Source organism: Rattus rattus, chromosome 5 (genome assembly GCF_011064425.1).
Source record: "Rattus rattus isolate New Zealand chromosome 5, Rrattus_CSIRO_v1, whole genome shotgun sequence".
NCBI classification, from domain to species: Eukaryota; Metazoa; Chordata; class Mammalia; order Rodentia; family Muridae; genus Rattus; species Rattus rattus.
The window spans coordinates 126,042,631-126,064,239 of NC_046158.1; the positions used below are offsets into that span (position 1 = coordinate 126,042,631).

General features: G+C 41.3%; 1 protein-coding gene across 1 annotated transcript in view; it reads right to left on the minus strand.

Annotated features, from left to right (window-relative positions):
• Positions 1-21,609, minus strand: part of Ralgapa2 (Ral GTPase activating protein catalytic subunit alpha 2) — a 270,387-nt gene that overhangs the window by 176,826 nt on the left and 71,952 nt on the right. Inside the window, exons 10-15 of the mRNA XM_032904353.1 lie at positions 20,293-20,520; positions 13,289-13,456; positions 12,147-12,284; positions 9,339-9,487; positions 6,363-6,474; positions 2,426-2,663 (exon numbers count right to left, since the gene is read on the minus strand). Coding sequence (XP_032760244.1) covers positions 2,426-2,663; positions 6,363-6,474; positions 9,339-9,487; positions 12,147-12,284; positions 13,289-13,456; positions 20,293-20,520 — 1,033 coding nt within the window. The remainder of the gene's footprint in view (positions 1-2,425; positions 2,664-6,362; positions 6,475-9,338; positions 9,488-12,146; positions 12,285-13,288; positions 13,457-20,292; positions 20,521-21,609) is intronic.

A 21,609-nucleotide genomic window follows, 5' to 3' on the forward strand; every position in this document is an offset into this window, starting at 1 on the left:
ACCCAGCTTCAAACCCCACAGAGACCCATGTATACTCAGTCAAATGGACAAGTTAATGAAAATCTACAAATAATTTAAAATCTTATTTTAGAAAAGTCAAACAATGTGGTCTTCAATTTGACTTCCCTTTCCTCATGGTGTTCTGGTCAAATATTTTAAAGAAAGGTTAAAGCCCCCAAAGAAATACAGAAAGAAAAAGAATAAGATATTCAGGAGATTTTTTTTTTTGCTCAGAAATAACATAGATAATAGATACAACTTGTGGCTTGTTTTTACATTAAGTTTCCTTGGTGTGTAGTTTCTGTTTTCACTATTTTAGTGCTTAGGCCCATATATGTATAATAAATATTTAAATTACTTTTTTGAATAAGGCAATATAAATTAAGATGTTTATCATGGTCATTATTTAAATATTTTGTATCTCTCTGGAAAACAGCACTTTTAAAGTTGTTTACTTTCCAATGCTAATTTATCCCTTCATAGGACTGTGCTTATACACTAGGTAGGAAAAAAGTACTGTAGGATACAGTGTGTTCCACACTGTAAGGATGTTCACATGAGTGAGTGAGTGTATTCGTCTGTGTGTGCGCTCGCACACATGTACATGTGCATGTGTATTTAAACACCTTCAGGATGTAGGAAACACACTTATTTTGAGAAAGTGAGTTGTGTTTTGTATCTCAGCTCTTCCCTCTTTAGCAGAGAAAACTCTCCTCTAGACTGAGAAACACTGTCTTAGGGAGTCAGTGTCCTGCAGAAAGTATCTTGATATTTCCAGGGCCTGGTTCACACAGAAACCTCAGACATGTAAGAGAGAATGAGAAGAGAATAAGGACCTCTAGTCTACAATGTATTTCTAAAAAGACTCCCGTTTAGCCTCAACTATGGAGGGAAAGTGACCTGTTGCAAAACTATGTTAAAACATTACCGCACTGTGTCATTGAAATCCAGACTGGAATAAAGCCATGCTACTGGAAAGCATGGACATAAGCTACTTTGCTTTGGCTTGCTGCTTGCTTTTACTAACTGGGGCTTTGGCAAACCATTCTCTGCAACGAATACATGATAAGCCCGTCCCTAGCCCATTTACATGGTTAGCTCATCACTAGAACTAGTTCACATCTCTCTGTATCCACAGCCTTTGTTCTCAGTGACTCTGAACTCCATTAGGTGACTTACTTTGGTGGTAAGACTGAAGATGTGAGACCTTAAAATTTTGCTTCTAGAGCATTATATTAACAACCAGGTTCTAACCTGCTGGATTATGAAACGTGTGTGTAGCCCAGTCACACTCACTGCCCTGGCTTACGGCCAGTCAGTTCCTAGAATCAGAGCACTCTAAGTGGCACACAGCACAGAGAGAATTAAATGAAACTGAGAATCAGCCGTGGCAGAGTGTGCAACCCACGTTATCAGCTCATAAAATCATGGTCTAAATAAACCACTAGGTTTCAGGGTGATTTGTCACATAGCAAATGCCAACGGATACAGTCTACTATTGCTAAAACATAATCTATTATCAACATATGTAACTTGGCAAAGTTTTGAAGGAAAGAGGCCTTCAAGGTCTCAGAACCAGGTGAAATTACTTATCACCCAAGAAAATTTCTGTATTCTGTGATTCTGTTTGCTATAACCCTAAGAAAGTCCAGGTCAAATCCAAGGTTGCCCCTCTCCATTTCCCCCAGAAAGCCCACATGCCCCCATAGAAGGCATTTTGGCATTTAACCATACCTATGGCAACTTCCCACTCTGTCCTATGTCTTTTTACATTTGCCATGCACCATATGTATTTGAATGAAGAAGCTCAAGTCTTTACAGTATAAGTGAATAGACAAGTACCACAGTCCTTAGGAACTGCCATAGAGACAAGAGGGTACCACTGTCACCTCCAACAGAGACTCCCATTGTTTCACAACTCAAAACTACCACTGTTACTTTCTTAGGTCTTAAAACAGTTGGACCTAGAAACACAATAAAGCCAAAATGGCTCCCATCTCAAGCAACTGGAATTTCTCCACACATTCTAGGGAGGCGGCAGCATGCATCTTAGCAGTGTAGCCTTTTGGTCTGGACTTGCCTGGCCTTGATGTCCGTCTTTACCTAAGCAACCTTGACTGAGTGAATCACTATAAGGCCTTTGTTTTTTTCCTTTTCTGGCTATGACACAGCTGTAACTTAAAAGAGCTGTCATAAGGGTGGAGACCAAGTTGAAAGCACTGGTCGCTGTTACTCCTGCTATCAGTCCTTCTCTCTGAGTTTTCTTAGTCTCTTTAGACAGTCAGTCACCAGTTAAAGGAACAAAGCAATGGGACACAGTGTAATATTGAAGGACACTGCAGGTGGTTCAGCTCATGGTGAACTACGACGCACTAACGTTTAGGTGCGTGGATGAGCACGCTCTCACCCCTACCTCTGCTCTTACCTTTGCCTCGCTGCTTCTTCTCCTTCTGTTCACTTAACTTATCCAGAGGTAGGTTTGTCATTTCAACTCCATACACAGTTCTCGCAAGCACGGCTGTCAAGGAGTCCATGATATTAGACCACTCAGTGATGAGTTCCTCCCATTCTGTAAGGGATGACAGCACCCTGAGAAAGTCATCCCAGAGCTCCCGAGAAATGTACACACACAGGTTTGCTCGGATCCAAGCCACGATAAGTGTCTGAAACCAACCAAATTTATGATTTTTAACAAACAAAAAGTGAAAATAACATCCTTTTCATTGACCAACTGCATTCAGGATTTGAATTATGGCAACATGGGTTATCTGAGGAAACACTGTTATTCTAAAGTCCTTGGATAACACTGCTGTTATCAGTGAGAAGACAAAACTCTGTCCAGCAACTACTTAGCTTCTGAAAGCAGTTCTCTGCCTGTCATCACAGAGGCTATCTCAAACACCTTCCTGTATGTGTGGTCTAAACCCGAGGTACTGCACGACCTGAGCAGCTGAGACTGCTGCAGAATTCAAAGACAGCTCACTGAGTGAGACGGCCTTCAACCTCAGCCCCGAGACCTTCAGTCCACCGGCACTTAGCTTCTCCTCCATGTGCACTGTCCTACCCCTGCTGTAGGTTTCTTCCCAGAACCTTGTTCTTCATACACACATGCTCCAATTCGTCCTCATCTTATAACCCCACACTCTCCTGGAAGTAGATTCCCTTCTTATAGCCCCTTCCCTCTCTGTCACAGTCAAACTTTCCCATTTCATCATCTCCCAGATACCTGACTCTGAACTGTTCCCTCTGACAGCTTGGGTTTTGTTTATCCATTTCCATAGTTCCACTCCCTTCTAAATGCTGTGTATGCTTCTGTCTTTGAGGCCAGATCAGATTCCTTTGCTAATTTATTCTTTGCTGGTTATCCACAAGCTTTACAGAGAGCCCATCATCATGAAAAGAAGTCAATTAATAATTACTAATTTTTTTATCTAATAGGTCCATTTTATTATTAGGTCAATATTTTTTGTTAGATAAAGATTATTAATTTTATTGCGATGTGTGCTTTTCGTAATGCCACTAAACTTTTGAAGACAGGAGTTTAAAATGTATAGAACCGAAACTAGCATTTTAGTCTTAATAAAAAATAATAAAATATTAATTGTAATAAAATTGACCCAATATTAAATCAACAGACATAATTTTAGAGGTGAGGACAGAGACTGCTGAAGTTACTTGTGATCACCTTCCTTTTGGCCACAGTACTAGAAGCAGGAACAAAACCGATGGATGTCTTGGTGTAGTAAGATGTCAAGACTGGAAATTATTTTACTAAGTGTAAACTAAGAAATAAAGAGATCATGTGGTAACACATATCTTTAATTCCAGCCCTTGGGATGCAGAAACAGGCAAATGTTTATAAGTTCAAGGCCAGCTTGCTCTACATATGAGTTCTAGGCCAGGTGAAACCTTCACTCAAATAAGCAGAAAGAAAAGAGCTGACTTCTTTCACTTTAGAAAATTTGTCATAGACAATGTCACAAACATGTATACATATCTATGAATCACCAACAAGATTCACAATAGCACTTGGACATGGTGCAAAATCCTCAAAAATAGTTGAGAGGGATGGGATGGGAGAACCACTGGATAATAAAAGCAAGACAGCCTTTTAATTCATACTCTTTTCCAAAAGGAAGCGGGAAAGTGATAGTCCCAGCACTAGGTTGAGGGGAAAGTCAGCAGGCCTTTCTGGAGTTATTCTTCTCATAAAAGCAAACCAGTGGGTCAGTGTGTGTCAAGGGTCCCTCAGCACTGACACTCAATGTTTAATCAGATATAGCTCAGCACAAGAGTCACAGAAACACAGCTTGCTTCAGTGACTCCTTCTCTTACAGTCAACCGATAACCAACCACACCCTCTCCTTCCACGACTATCAAGGACACTACACACTGGACGCTAGTGCAGAGAGCTGAGGTGAGACCTTCTGATCACCTTCAGAACATGACAATAGGCACCGCCGGAGGCACCTGCCCATTAGTTGGTAAATATTATTAAATGAAATAAATTTCATCATTCATAGAGGAAACTTTGTGAACATACATTATCTATAGAACAGAAGGAAAATAAAAACTACAGGAAGAGTTAGAAAAGAGAAAAGGATAATGGCAACTTAAAATGTTCTTACAAAGTCTTACTAGTCCTTACTATTTCTTTACAAATATAAAACACACACACACACACACACACACGTATCTGGACATTTCTGTCTGTATGACAAATGACACATGACAGTACAAGAGCATCAACAAACCAGGTTGGACTATTGCAAACAAAAACAAACCCCACATAGTCGTAGCATGATGACACAAGCCTATAATCCTAGCACTCAAAAGGCTGCTGCAATAGAATTGAGAGTTTGGATCAATCTAGGCTCACTGTACAGCTTGGACTTAGAAAATTAATCAAATAAAAATGAATGTGTAGGCCTATCCCATATACCCAAGAGGTGGGTAGGCAAAGTAGTAAAAAGGAGAGAGACTCGATGAGGCAAGGGAGTGTGTGCCAATTACTTCTGCCACCTCCACATATACTATTTGCACCCTACATACACTCCTAATATATATCAGTCAAGACCTAGGAACTGGTGAAGACGATGTTTCCTTCCTCAACCATCACTTGAGCTCACTGTGCTCCTGCCTATCAAATTCTGAGTCAGGCCTAACACAGATGTCGTATCTGTCCAGTTTTTTTCCCTGTTCTCTTTCAGAAATGTTCATAGACTCTATGAACCCTATAAAAAATAATGTAGTTCAGGGCAGTTGCCCTTGGGGCTCTGTATTATTTCTACTTCCTGGGCAGGCCATCAACTGTCAGCCGCTAATCTATGCTCTTGACCCTACTCACCCTGGGGCAGGAAGTACTGGTGCCTCTTTGTCTCTCAGATGGAGTCACCCAGCCTGGCCAGATCCTGAGTTTCACCTCCAGCTGCACCAATCCATTCTGACCTCTTTCACTAGAATGTCACACTGGCAAGCTAACATTTATAGCACCTGCTCTAAACCTCACTCTCTACAAACAGTAGCTCCTCCAGATAGTTCCCTTTCCCTCCTCCCTGCCATATCAAGCTCTTGGAAGCCTTGTCCACAACTGCTACCTCCACTTCCTGATCGAGTCACTCCAAGTAGTCTTCAATTCTTTAAGTCATTCTCAACAACCCACATCTTACCAGAACCAAAGGTCACCTGCCCCCGCTCACTTTGCTGGACATCCAGGACAACCTCTTCTAGCTTTCCTCCCAGCAAACTGGGCCTGCTTCCTCAGTGCTCTGGCTGGCTTTCTCTTCTACCAACTATAGAGATGCCATCATTTTCCTAAGAACAAGTTCTCTTTCACACTCACTCCATGCAGCCTGATGCACACAGTTGCTTGACACAATGATAGTTTTATCCCATTTCCACATTTCTTTATTTCTTTATCCTGGTTTTCTCTCCACTAAGATATTCAAGTTCTGTTGCTTTTGTTTGTTTGTTTGTTTGTTTGTTTTTCGAGGCAGGGTTTTACTGTATCCCTGGCTGTCCTAGAACAAGCTTTGTAGACCAGCTTGGCCTCAAACTCAGAGATCTGCCTGCCTCTACCCCTCATTCTGGGACTAACGGCGTGCGCCAGTACCACCCATCTTATTCCTGTCATTTTCTTAATGCCTAACACTCTCGAGCAAACCAAGAGGAAGAAGATGGCAGAGAAGGAAGCCTAAAAACACAACTCTAACTGGAAAACATCACAACTTTTAGGACAAAGCTAAGAAGGAATTTTTCTAAAAATGTAAAGTTAATTTGATATAACTTGTGAATTTTTCAGTAATTAAAACTAATTTGCCAATTTAATTCCACATTTGCAGCATTTAATAAGAAAGACTTACCCTGAAGAGCAGCCCTGCCAAGCTCCGGGCAAACGAATCCTGTACAAGCTTATCCTTTGGCTTCTGCATGACGGCTTCTGTTATCCTGAGAAGGATTTGCAACATCTGCTCCCTGGGCCACCCAAAATAAAAGCTCACATTAACAATCACATCTCCAAAGCACTTTGTAGGTATGAGATCTCTGCAATCAGCAGTACATATTATTTGGAAGTATTAAAAGTCTAGGTTCCAGTCAGAGAATAGGCGTCTTATTTTATCACCATGAACTACTGGATGTTACCACAGTTCCACAAACATGCTTTCCACATCCATGCCAACCGGCAGGATGACATCTTACACACATCTTCCCAGCCTGACATTTCTCCTTGCAGGAAGGAGGACAAGGTGGTTTTCTCCAGTTTTGTCATCACATTGGGGCACTCACTGAGGGAGCAGGTGAGCCAGTCTGAACTTATATGGTACCCTACCATTCTCCATCATTACGTTAATTAACCTGGGTAGTTTCCCATCTACCTTTGGGATAGGAAAAAAAAAAACTGGCTCTCTGGGTTTTAATATGAGGACACAGGCAGTCAATACCACTGCTTGACTATGGTTCTTGCAGAAGAGAGGAGGGGTTTAGAAAGGTCATGACTGAACACTGATGGGCAGAGCATTTGAGCCTGGCAGATCCTGCTTTTGCCAACAGTGCACACCTGGGATGGCTGCAGTCGCCATAGCTCAGTCACCATGTGCTACTGTAGTCTTACAGAAGAGGGCTTTAATTAATGTAGTACTGCTAATATGACAATCAGTGTTTAAAACAGCAGAGGATCTTTTTTTTTTCTTTCTTACATAGCCAAGTTGTATTTCTCATACCCTTGTACTCCATGGGGATGGAGAACACACTATCTTTTGTATAGAGAGGAAGTCCACTCATTCTAAGGGAATCACTCTGGTTCCTGTAGGGTTTGGAGCTCTAACGATTTGTTTACCTTCACTACCTTCTTCTTGCTCTTCCTACTCTTTAGTGAGAAACAAACAAACAAAGAATATGACAAAGCAACGTGGTCCAGATCAGACAAAGAGATCTGTAGAAAGTGTTTTCTTTTCTCCTGTTTCCGTAAATAGATGATGCACATAGCCTTCTGGTGGTATAATGACCTCCGAGGATTTGCTCTGGGTTCTCTTGCTATCTGGCTCCGTTGGGTTTTAGTCCCAGGTTTAATTATTTGGTAACACCCACTGTCCAGCAACTATCCCATCTGGTTACTTGTTTTGCACTGTCAGAGATCTGACATACGGAGGAGGAAGGCAAGTGTACCACCTGATCTAGAAACCTGTGCACAGTGCAGGACAGAAAGTCTGAAGAGAAAGTGGGAAAAGCAATGACAGAGCTGAAGCGTCCGTCCTGCCCCTCGGCCAGGATATCCAGGCTCCTGTCACACCGGGGCTTTGACGATTTAGTGCACTGCTATGTGCTCACAGTAGATGTTCAGGACTTAATGACAAATGGAAAGAAAAGAAACAGAGAGGTAGGGAGGAAAAGGAAGAAAGAAAGGGGAGGAGGACAAGGGAGGGGGAGCATGGGGCACTTGAATTTAAATATGTAGGAAGTCCAGGCAGCAAAACGTGCCCCCTGTCTATGTTCTACTGTGTTTAGTTACTGTTTTTATTTCCACAATTGTCCTTTTATACATTTATCTGGAAATCTCTAAATTACTAAAGAAAAAAAAACAAGTTGCTTTATTTTACTTCTTAGCATTATAAAACTATAATACTATGCAATGTATACAAAATTCATAGCTTTCTAAGAAACCAGAAAATATTCTTCACAGAGCTGCAGTACAAGGAGCATCATCCAGCTGAAAGCACTTCTCATAGGGTCATTCTGACGGCTGTGATACTGGACTGGGTCTCCATCACACTGTGCACCGCTGTAATGTTTCCAAACTTAGCAGCTACTGCACTGGGTAGAAATACTAATTTAAAAGACCTTGTAATTTACACTTTCAAATCCCCATTTTGATACTTGTAATGTCATATTTGTGAACTTGCTGCAAGGCAAAATTCTTCTGGGCCCACCCTTCTCTCCTCTTGGTGGCCTGTGGCTTTTGACAGCTCACTCTTGCCTTATTGTTAGGGCTTCTCACCCACTGTGGACAGACACCTTGTACAACACCAATAGTGCTGGCTCTAGGACACCTATAAGACAGGTGTGGTCCTGGGAAAATTCCCACTACAGAAGGAGGTCACTGCCACAGGACCTCAGTGGCCTCAAAGCCCTAAAAGCTGAGAGAGAAGGGCACATTGCAGGTGGCTAAGTGAGATGAGCACACCCAGGCGGACCTGAGGGGCATTTCTAAGACAGGCTGCAGGTGAACACACTGGGAATAAGGGAAGTATGGCTCAGGGCCTCTGCTCTCTCACTGAGAACACCGAGGGCAATGTGGAGACTGGGAGACAGGCATGAGAAGCATCTAACCCATTTTACACATTACACAAGTAATAGTAAAACAGCGAAGGAAAAAGGGAAGGAAAACTCAGGACACACTTTTGACTGTACTTTCCTGTCACTTTGACTACATATTATTTTTAAAAATTATTTTAAAATTTTTCCAAAGTGGATTCAAAATAAATTTAAGTTTATAGCACTTCAGGACAACTACCAAACTTGCTCTTATGAAGAATCATATTGTAAAGCACATACCACTTATCATAAAACTCTCTGATAAGAGTTTGAAATGAGAAATCCACTACTGAGTAATATAACGCTAACTCCTGTACATGAGCGTTTTTAAAAAACAATAATGAAAATAAACGAACTGCCCAAGTGCTGGTCCTTTCCTTGCCACATTTCACAGAAGCTACCCCAAAGGGCTGATGCTCGCCTTATTGCCAGTTTTGGAAGACATTTGGTAACTGGAAGCCTTAACACTTGAATTATACTGAGAAGCAAAGACAGCTGTTTTAGGATGCTAATCTGAGTAAACTTACCATGTCTTCTGATTCATTGTGAGCTCCATTATCATTCGCCGAAAAATAATCAGGACAGCTTTACAGGCATCTACTTGTTCTCTCAGGAGCATGGGAACTTCAACACATGGTTCCAGCAAAAAGACATTTGCAGCATTTGTAAGAAAAACCTTAAAATCAACAATTTTACATTAGAAAATACAATTAACCATATACAGCTGAGGAAAGTTTGCCTACAGATGATCTCACCTTTCTTGTACCAGTGAATCCTTTTGGGTTACTTCCAGACTGTCTGCATACAGCAGATGACACCAATACATGGTCCAGGAATTATGGCTCACCCTTAGGACTGCCTGGTATACACCTAGGAGGCCTTTCACTGCCATTCCATATACACAGTGTTACTTTAGCCATGAGTCACAAAATATTTGAATTTGTTATATCTCTCAACAGTAACAACAAAACAACAACAATAATTAAAAATAACAAAAACCAAGACCACTATATCAGGGTGGCAAGGTCTGGGATGCAAAAGTCACAGAAGAGGCCTGTGGCCAGACAACAGAGCTGTAATTGTTTGTCCAAAATAAATTTTAGTCATCAAGTTGGAGGAATAAGAATTTATAGGAACCCATGCGATGCTGAGAGAAGCTCACAGCACAGCACATGAACCCTGTGTCCTGGTGGATTATTATTAGTGTCCTTGAGAGGCATAAGAACTGAGGAGTGGTGGACCTGGAAACATACAATGCCACGTGGTCATGTTGCACCTTCTAGAATCAGGCCTTTTCTTTTTGCAAGTGTGTCTGGGGTGTGTGTGTGTGTGTGTGTGTGTGTGTGTGTGTGTGTGTGTGTGTGTGTGTGTGTTTGTGTATGTGTGTGTGTGTGTGTGTGTGTGTGTGTGTGTGTGTGTGTGTTGTTGCTGCGGGGGGTGGGGCTGAACATATGGGCACGTGCATATAGAGACCTGAGAAGTTGACATCACCTATCTTCCTCAATCCTTCTCCATCTTATATACTGAAGCAGGGTCTCCCCCTGAACTCAGAGCTCACCTTTTCCTTGTCTGTCCAGCTAACTTACTGCAGGGATTTCCTGTCTCTGCCTCCCTGGCACTACGATTATAGGTGGGCTGGACAGCCCACTAGCTTCTAGAAACTCCAGGCTTCACATAGTGTAGTTTTCCCAGCTGAGCCATCTCTCCAGCCCCAGGACTTTGTTTAATAGGAGAAATCTATTATGTAGCAAGAAACAAGAGTCTCAGCAAATTCTTACGATAAAAGCATAGTACAAGAGTCAGCTGGCTACTCTATGCTCTGCCCCAGATCTCTGAGGTCCAGGGTCTCTGTTCGGTGGCAGTACAGCTGACTAGGGTCCTCAGAGAGTAAATTACCACAGTGAAAGAACATGGCAGCATTCATAAATAAGAGCACTGACTGCTCTTCTAGAGGACCTAGATTCAATCCCCAGCACCCGCATGGAGGCTCACGGTAACTGTAACTCCAGTCTCAGATAATCTAATGTCCTTTCCTGGCCTCCTGTGGGCACCAGGCATGCTTGTGGTACACAGGTATACATTTAACCAAAAGACCGTATACATAAAATAAGATAAAATAACATGAGTCAGATGGGTTCTATCCATCTGTTCACATACCCTTCTGTGGGTCTCCGTCAGATTAAGCAGTAGAAGGACCGAAGCTGTGGGAACAAACCCAGCTTCTCTAGCTTTTCAGTGCAGGAAATTCCCAATAAAATGCATAGGCTCACCAGACAGCTTCAAATCACATACTCAAAAAACTGATGACAACTTCTAAAACTTAACCTTTATAAAATGAATGTCCCAAATTTGTAGGGAAAAAAAATCACCAATAATCACTACTAGAAAAAAAAAATTACAAGGTGAATTTGAATAAAAAAAAAAGAGAGAACAAAGAATTTCTGGTTAAAAAAAAACTATAGCAGTTTTGGTGACAGTGTTTTTACAGGAGTAAACCACAAATAACATTATAACACAAAGCCTTTTAATTTCATGTGTTTTCTTGAACTTAAAAATTCTGCCCATTCCCAATTCAAAGGAAGTTTTCGTATACTCCACTTTTACTTTTAATAATAGCTTCAAAACACCAACACAGGAATCCCTATCACTGTATTGGCATTGGTTAAGTAACAACAACCGAAGTTATTATGTCCAAACCACTCTGCCGGGCAGCAGTGCTATCTTATCAGACCTCCATCCAGCCACTCAAGAGACAAGTCACTGAATACAAGGAGAACAAAAGCAAATTAAGTCCTGTTGCCTCTCAAGCTGTAGGGCTACAGTATGACTGTGGTTCATATGAAAGGAGAGAGCCACAGGACACAAGGACCCCTCCAAGTATCTGTGTCAAGGTCACAGTCTACAAATAGGAGATGCAGCAAATCTCTCTGAGTTACATGAGTAAAATCATCTTTACTCTCTAAAATTTATTCTATTTTATTCTCTCTCTCTCTCTCTGTGTGTGTGTGTGTGTGTGTGTGTGTGTGTGTGTATGTGTGTGTGAAAATCCAAGTAACTATTCAGATGTGCTCAGAAGATACTTTCACAAATCATATACATTTCGGAGTCACTGTAAAATAATCCTTCTCAAAAAGACTGAAACCAGTTTCAGGTCTTTTTTAACTAGAAAAAATATTTTCCATTTGTAGATGGGAAGAAAAACTTAAAACTTAAGGCCTCTTCAGTGCCTGGTGCTCAAAATATCAGTACATTTCATATGACATTATTCTAAGGAAATGAAATGCTCCAAACGCCCTCTCCACCTGGCTGTCCTTGGATCCCGAATGGCGGCATACCTGCAACATAGCTTGGGCCCCAGCTTTCACATTTGTGTTGTCCTCCTCTGTCACACACCCTCTGCTCATGGCACTTGTGAAGGAATACGTGCGTCCCCAACTGGATGACCGTTTATGACCAGAACTTTCAGATGAGACCTTCAGAAGACAATAATCCATTTACCAAGTAGGGAGAAGCATAAGTTTACATACTTGGTTCCTCGCTCTCTGCTTAGCACTCAACCCCCAGCATCCAAGGTGATCTCACCCTTAGCATGGACTGGAAGAGCCAAGTTTGCCCGATGCTGGGACACAGAAATCAGGCCTCTACACAAAAAACCTAAACTTGTTTATTGATGGATCTGACTTCAAAGCTAGGTACTAAAACCATTTCACCAATATTAAAACATCAAAATAACAGAATCAGTACAAACATTTATGTTTTAAGTCTGTGGCTAAAAATTTTAAATATTGAAAATTAATTTAATCAGGAACATAAATATGATTTGGGTTTCTTCTGGTCTTGGGATGTTCTGTGCTGTCACCTTACATTTATTCAGGTCTGAGTCTGGAAGAGGACAGTGCCTTCTGCAGGAAGGCTGCACATGTGCTGCTGACACACAAAGGCTTACTCTACATGGTAATTGTTTCAAATATTTAATACAGATTTCTTCTGGACAGTTAACTGCAAAAGACAAGTCTGGCAAAATAGTCTATGTTTAACTTTTCCAACAACTACTTATTTAAATGAGTCAAACCATTAGCTTTTCAGTCTCATAGAGGGAATTGTAAAACGCGAGAAAGCAAAACAGTGGCATCTAAGAAAGTAGCCATGTGCGTGTGTGTGTGTGTGTGTGTGTGTGCGCGCGCGCGCGCGTGCATGCGTGTGTATGTGTGCGTGTGTGTGCATGTGTGCATATGTGCGTGTGTGTGTGTGTGTGTGTGCGCATGCGTGTGCATGTCTCCTAGGCTAATTGTAAAGGGGACAACTGCCCACCAAAGATGGAGCATGAGTGCTGCTGCTTAGGCAGGTCCTCAGAACTTAACAACCTGAGAGTGTCACCTAAGGGCCGGCCTTATGCGCAGGGTAGGACCCTTGACTGAGCTGGTCTACTTTGCCAAGATGTGTGTACCTCAACTCAGAGGCCAGGTGATAACATTACCTCCTTGGAGTCAGTCTCTGTAAGTCCTAATTTGTCAGCATCTTCTTCAGCAACGTCCTTTTTATCTGGTTCTTCCATGAACACAGGCTTGTTCTGCAGGATCCATTTCCTGTACACCTGAACTACTTTTCTTGTTATAGATATCTCACAGGAAGGCAACAAAAATGCCTGAAAAGAAAAAAAAAAAACCTCTTTCATGCCATGCAAACTCGGAATCACAGACATTTCCATCACCCACTTCAGAAACATTTAACTGGTACAAACCACAGACATACTTTTGTACACACCCCTTATCTGAAGAAAAAAGACATCTTCATAATTAGCCCAGAAGAACAATGAAGACTCACAGATCCTTCTATCTTCCAGAGAGGTGTTTTAATTGTCTATATATAAAATAATTATAACTAAACTTGTAAGTTTTCTCAAAAAAATCAGAAACCGTTTGTAAAGCGATAGAAAGACTGTGGTGGGAACTGTGGCTGCTTTTATCTGTGCTCAGGTGAGCCAGGCTGGGGTTGGAACTGGCCCTGGTGGAGCAGAAATCAAAGGCTGCTAAAAGCACAGCCTCTTCTTGCCTGTTTTGCCTTTTTCTTCTGTTTCCCCCATCTTCCTTCCATCCCACCTTTGTTCCTTCCTCCCTACTTCCTTCTCAGACAGTTTTCTACATTTATCAGAACACCAAGTACAGCCACTTGGAACACTGTGTATATTTGTCAGAACTTAAACAACCACAACAACACCCTTCTGTGTATATGCGCAGGACAGAAGTCAACACTGGCTTCTTTTTCAATTGTTTCACCTTCTTATTTTATCAAAAAAGATCTCTCACTGAATTTAGAACTTGGCTGTTTGGCTAGACCGGCTGATCGAGAAACCACAGAGGTCTTCCTATGTCTACCTCCCGGTGCTAGAAATGCAGGCATAGGGCACATTTTATTACATGGGCACTGGGGATCCGAGCACTTTACTAAATGAGCCATCTCTTAGCCAGTGAAAATTTTAATATTAAGGAATTTTCTTATGTATTTGTGATTTAATGTGATAAAACTGAAAAAAAAAAGAGTTTGAAGAGGAAATGCATTTGTCTTTTGCTTCTCAAATTTAGGGCCTATTTCTATATGCAAGGTGGGCAGGAAGGACCCTACCTACTCCACACTCAAGTGACGACTTTTCAGACCAGACCACTGAGCCCCAGGGAACCAGAGGTCATTCCCAAGATTACAAAGTTACTTCCCAGACTTGTTTTAATACCACCCCTAAGTTTCATAACCAAGAACCTAAAGATAGGCAGCTGTCACTTCAGCATCAGTGCGTTAAGATACAGAAATGCCCAGGGTGGCAGCCAGAGCACACCAAATTCCAGAACACAGAGTTAGCGTTATCAAAAGATTACAAAAACTGAATGAGTCAGTATTCTGCCATGTAACTCAATAAACACAAGACATTAGGACAAAGTACATGCTGCTTCATTCGTTCTTCCTGGATTTTAAAGAAATGATCACACATAAAATTGAGAAATTTTCACAGTGATGCTGTCAGCAGTAACTATATTTGCTTTATTACATATTTCTTGTCAACCCACTCCTCTAGCTTTCCTTATGTTTCTTATGTACTTTGTTGGCCCAGTCAATCTATGCACTTTAGACTATCGCTGAAGTCTGGCACCTGCTTATTGTACATTATTTAGAAAAACTCTACAAAAAAAAAAAAGGAAATTCAGAGACTACTAAATCAGTTCTGACAAAATGTAGACAACTGAGCAATCTAAATCTGCAATAAAGGCATAACATATTATCCTCCTCACAGAGAGCAAGGAATAGTTCTTGTATGGGGAAAATTAAGTTATTTTAAAAAATATCTCTATAAATAGCCACAACAATGAGATATATAACATACTACCAAATATTATTGGAAACATGTTAAGTCAATTGGAATAAAAATCATAAAAAGTACACATGATCCAATGAACAGAAAATCTAGATACCAGGTATATCAGAACCTGAAGTAAATTAAATCTGAGAACAAAACAACCCAAATTAAAAGCTGTGTGCATATAGGTTGGGCAGAAGCTAAAGTGAACACTGAGAGAAATACAAGGGAAATCTCTAGAACACATAAGAGAGAAAAGTAAGCAGAGGCAAGAACAGGAAGACAGTGACAAGGTCATAGAAATGTAAAAATGGAACAGAGACTATGCAAGAATGGCTGAGCTCAGAGAACAAATCCATCATCATGAATCACAAAGGCAAGCAGAATAGATACAACAATTTACAGTACAACCGCTAAAACCAAAGGCACTCTGAAAACACTAAAAGCAGCCAAAAGGGAGAAAAGAACATTTTCTCCAAAGGAACAAGCTTCATGGTCTGCTGTGACAATCAAATAGAAACCATAAAACAAAAGGCTGAAGTATATAACATACTACTAAATATTATTGGAAACATGTTAAGTCAATTGGAATAAAAATCATAACTTAAAAAGTACACATGATCCAATGAACAGAAAATCTAGATACCAGGTATATCAGAACCTGAAGTAAATTAAATCTGAAAACAAAACAACCCAACACGCAGAGAGGACATGGCTAGTATAGTAAACAGAACATAGCATCCCAAAGGATATACTTCAAACATGAAAGCAAAAGACAGGCATTTTCAGATAAGAAAATTTGTTACCAACAGTCACGAACTAAGGGAAGTACTAAAAATTATCCTTCAGATATAAAGAGAAAGTATCCTAGGTCAGAAATTTGACAAAAAGGGCATTTGTAGAATTCTAAATGAGTAGGGTGTATGTGTGTGTGTCTGTGTGTGTGTTTTCTGAAAAGTATGGTATACATACATGTATTCATTTTATAATATATACTTCAAATATATAGCAGTTCTATAAGCTGAGATGTTGGAGAGACATGATGTTCTCCAGCTTTTAAACAATTGCAGGAGGGTGTAATACCTACCACACATATAAATACTGGAGGAAAAAGGGACAGCTAGCCAAAAAAAACCCAACCAACCAAACAAACAAACAAAAAACCCTCAGTACAGTTAGAACGTGAAAGGTAAGACTGTTGATGTATGGCCAAGAAAAGCAGTTTCTATGTTACACTGAAGTAGAATAAAGCTATAATCAAAAGACAAGAGGTTGCATAACATTGTATTTAAGAAAAAGTTTTAAAAAAAAAAAACCACATGGAATTTGTAAGAGGAAATCCAAAGCATATGTACGTTGAGATGTAGGTAGTAAAAAGGAGAAAAAATATTTGTCATGCAGACACCAGAAGACAACATAGTAACACTACCCAAGACAGACTTTGAAAAACATTCAACTAATAAAATTAGACCATGGCCATCACAGAAAGCTGTGGATACAACTAGATGAATGTACTGTGAGGGGCCCAGCCCCAGCAGATACATCTTTAATACAACTCCTACCCATAAGGCTCAGGGAACACCACTGAAGGAGGATGAAAAGATTGTAAAAGCCAGATAAACCGGAAGTCTGCTTTGAGACTGTATCTTTATAGTTTCAACAAAGCCTGAACAATGATATTATCAACAGCAATATCGATGGACATGGTAGTTTGGAAAGGAGGCAATTTCATGGAGTCCCACTCCTAGATAAAGAATTATAAGGAGTAGCTGCTGAGAGGGAGAATTATCCTTTCCCGGGTGGTTATCATTGGAAAAGGAGATGGGAGAGGAAAGACGGACACAGAAGAGGTGGTGAAGAGAGGATCGATAGGAGATGGGTTGGAGAGAGAAAGGGCAACAAGGAAATGATGCTATTAAACCTTAACTTTCAAAATAAATTTAAAAACCATGAAAGCTTCTTAACAATAAACTATTCAATTTATAGGAATGCATAGCAACTAAAATGTATTCTGATGCTACAAAGAGGAAAATTTAACTAAATTAATCTGGCTTCATGGCTAGACTAATCACTAAGTGTGGTGATCACACAGTTTAACAGTCAACTGTAGGTCTCCTACCAGCTTTGCTACAGAGGACTGAGGTCACCTGGTGGGTTAAATTCTTCCCTCTGTGAAATGTTACACTTCACTGTCTTGCTCAGGGAAATTTGTTCTTTCAGCTGTCTTCCCTGATTCTCCAGAGTAGCTGCTTTTTGGCTACCCTGTGATGAAACATGCCTGCTATACACTTTTGTAACTGCAGAGTTAGCTATTCCTGTGGAAAGGACTTAAAATGGCATGGGACATAAAGCTATTTAATCAGCAACTTTTCTTAAAATTTGCAGAACAAAATCAGAATCTCTGGTACTTATGGGTAACAACAGTCTGTGTCAAAAAAGCAAACTACCCAAAATGCAGAAATACTGTCATTCGTGCCAAATTCAAAGGCCTACCCACCCATGCTCATGCCCAAAATCACTATGTATGGAGCCTTGTAGCTGCAACCCCTCACAAGACGGCTTATTTTCTAAGACACACAAGAGTCTTCATCTTCCGACTTGTTGCCAATAAAATGTTTTGTGTTTTTTGTTTTTTGTTTTTTTCCCCATCACCTTCTCTCTCAGATGAGTGGTTTCACCAGGGAGCAACGAGACTTGACTTTCTGTATTGTCTTAGTCGTGTTTCTATTGCCATGATAAGCACCGAAACCAAAAGCGTGTCAGAGAGAAAGAAGAAGGGTTGAATGCAATCCCGTCACTGTTCATTACTTAAGGAAGTCAGGACAGATACTCAAACAGGGCAGGAACATGGAGCAGGAGCTGATGCAGAGACCAGGGAAGAATTTGGCTTCTTTGGTTGCTCCGTATGTTTCCCTCAGCATGCTTTCTTATAGATCCCAGGGATGGCCCCACTCATAATGGGCTGGGACCGCCCACATCAATCACTGATTAAGAAAATGCCCAGGCTTGCCTGCAGCTGAATCTTAATAAGTCATTTTCTCAATTAAGGCTCTCTTCTCTAGTTTGTGCATGCAGTTATGCTGCAATGATGTTTGTGCAAAAATACTGCAAATGCTCAGACTTTCAAAGGAAAAGGAAGGAACATCTATAGCTATAGCAGGATACTCTCATTAGACAGAAAACACACAACACAGAAGAGAGCTGGGAGAGAAGCCAGCTGTCTCAGGCCTGCTCATTAGACTCCGCTTCAACCTGTCCCAGTTTTTAGCCCTGTCACTCTGAGGTCTGTGCAAGATCATTTCTTTACCTGATTTAGTCTATCTTCTGCTGCCTCCGTTCTGCTATTAAGACTATATACACTGAGCTTTTCTTCTCTACTTCAATTAACATCCCGATTATTACTATTTTTCATTTCCAATTCTCTTTTCTCCTCTTCTAGTATGTATTTATTTGTGTTACAACTTCTTGCTTACTGCAAAAATTATAGTTTTTAAAATGTTAAATGTACTCATGCCAAAGCTTCAACTTTAGAACCAAAGTCCAAAGTCCTTATAAAGTCTTCCTGGCTCTGATTCGTACGGTGAGAAAGGCTTGGCTTACAAATTCCTAAGGGTAAGAGAGACCTAGGATTGTTCTACTCAGCTAATCTCTGGCCACATGGACAAGTCAAAACAAACAAACAAATCCACACTCATTATTTTTAAAGAATTAGAGAGAGAGAGAGAGAGAGAGAGAGAGAGAGAGAGAGAGAGAGAGAGAGAGAGAGAGAGAACGCCTTTGGGATACCTTCCGGAAGCTACTCAATCTCACACACAGTGTGACACATCCAGCGCAGCTATGGAACCAAGGTAAAAGACTTGCTAAATACAAAACCAAACAAGCCTATGCAGTATGAATTCTAATCAATTTCTGATAATGATGCATTTAGTGACTTACTTAGTTTTCTGAGACAAGGTCCCATGTAGCCCAGAGTAATGTCAAACTAGCCATGTAGCTGAAGCTTGGATTAAAGTCCTGGTCCTCCTGCTGCCACCTCCCAAACACTGGGATGGCAGCTTCTAATCACTGTTCAAAGGTGCACTTCTCCTTCAATGCTCCTTCTGTAATGTAATGTAGTAAAACTGGCTAGCCATAAAATGCCAGACAAAATTGATCCCAGATGTTACTGTGCCCTACTCAGGAACAAGCCGGCTGCAAACCTCTGGCATCGTTTGACGGCAGCCCGTCTCCTGATCACTTCCTTTTCTTTCCCTCGCTGCTCGCTCCTGCTTTCTACTTCAGCAATTCCCAGCTCTTCCTTTCTTACCTAAGTTGTGTTATTCCGGGGTCCTGGATGAAGACCCTCTCTCCTTTACGCCCGCCCTTTCTCATCCAGCTCTTTTCTCTTGTGACACACATTTATATACACACATCCATTCATGTCACGTAACAACATGGGGAAAGTTTGTACTCTCTGAAAGCACCTGTGGGCTATGTGAGCACTAACGCTCGGAACACTGGGCTCATTAGGTCTACCCACCAACCTCCGAGCTGAGTTTGCTATGGGAGCGTAAAAGTATTTTTGAATTTTCCTTTGTTATATGGATGAAAAAATAATGTGAGTCAGAAAAACTTGTGCCAAACTACAAGTAGGACTGGAAGGGCCATTATTTAGTTCTGTAACTTGGGCCCAACCATCAATATTACTGCTTACCATGTTGTAAGTAGAACCATAATGCTACAGTTTGCATCTGGAATGCACCAATCTTCCCCTAAGTGTATGCGTGACTTGCTCCTGGCTTGGCACCACAAGGAAGTGGCATAAACTTTAAGAGGTGTGATATAGTGGGATATTATAGGTCATGGCAGGGTGTGCCCTCAGAGAGAATTGTAGGATTTGAATCTCTTGATCTCTCCTTTTTGCACCCATCCATGAGGTAAACGGGCCTCATCTGCTTCCTGTTTCTACTTTAATATGCTGCCCTGCCAGAGTCCCAGAGCAACAGGACCAAGTGACCCTGGACTAAGACCCTTGGAACTGAGAAAAATACACCTGCATTTAAACTGATGCCCCTGTGCCTGTGTTAGAGCAATGGGAATCTGACTAACAAGAACAAAGATGCCATCAACTGTATGACTGTATAACACACACTGACCTGTCGAAATACTTCATTCACAAAATTCACGTAACCTCGTGTAGACAGGAGGATCCGCTGCACCATTTCATACACTGTCCGATGCTCCTCTTCAATGCTACAGAGACTGGAGTTGCTGAGTCTTCGGTCGGACAAGGTGCTACTGTTAGAATGGCTTTTGTCCTGCTCTGCGGCCCCGGCACCATCCAGCTCTGGCACCTTTTCCTGTATTGCACCACCACCGACAGTCTGGAAAATGTCATCAGAGGGCTCAGCAGTCCACAGCCTCACTCGCCAGCACCTAGCACACTGGGTCTTACCTGCCTCATTACCTTTGGGGTTTTGTGAATGTTGCAGGACTAGAGAAGAAATGCACAATCTCATAAATGTGAGCACGTGCTCTGCCACTGATCCACCCCTCCTCCCAGGGCTTGCCTTGTTTCCAAGTACTCTGATGACCGCCAGTTACACAGAGCATTGTACGGTGTTCATCGGCAGTGGCGTCAAGCATGGACACCTAAACCTCTACTTACCAATTTCCTAATTAACCAAATAATCCTTCCTCAACTCAGTGACTTTAACAGAAAAACTACTAAGTTATTTCAGGGAAGAGGACTGTGAAATCCTGTCAGCTAAAAAGCTTAATTTGCATTTGTGAAATCACAGAATAAGTTAATGTGTAAGTGCAATGTGTGCCATCATCGCACCAGGGTTCTATACTTACACACTTACTCTACTGTCACAGAGGTGTGAAAACTTGGGAGGCTGCTTATAACAAAAGTGTAGAGAATCACCTGGCCCAGGCTCAAAAGGCTAGCAGTTAACATTCTCCATCTCTTAAAGCATTGCTTTTGGAGGCCCCAGTGGCCAGATAAGAAAGCCATGTCTTGTGAGTGAGATAGCACAGACTGGTTCCACAGATAAGAAAGCCATGTCTTGTGAGTGAGATAGCACAGACTGGTTCCACAGATAAGAAATCCGTGTCTTGTGAGTGAGAGAGCACAGACTGGTTCCACAGAGGCCAGTTTTCTCTCCAACTAACACTAACAGGCTTGTGGATGACGTTACCTCAGATCCTCCAGACCAGATTCACCAGATAAAGATCACCTCCCAAGGGCCCATGAAATACATCAGAAGTCTCAAGTCAGATCCTGTCCCACTAAGTAAAAACAAAACATAATGTTAAGGGGTTCTGCTGTCAGACGCTAAGTTTTGAGGTGGTTTATATGAATCGACTAGTATGCAGAGCTATGCTGCGTCATTGAACATAGCTCCAGACCAAGAAGATTGCCTAGCACTGGCTGTACAATTGTGAGGAACGGGCTCTAGAAGATCTGG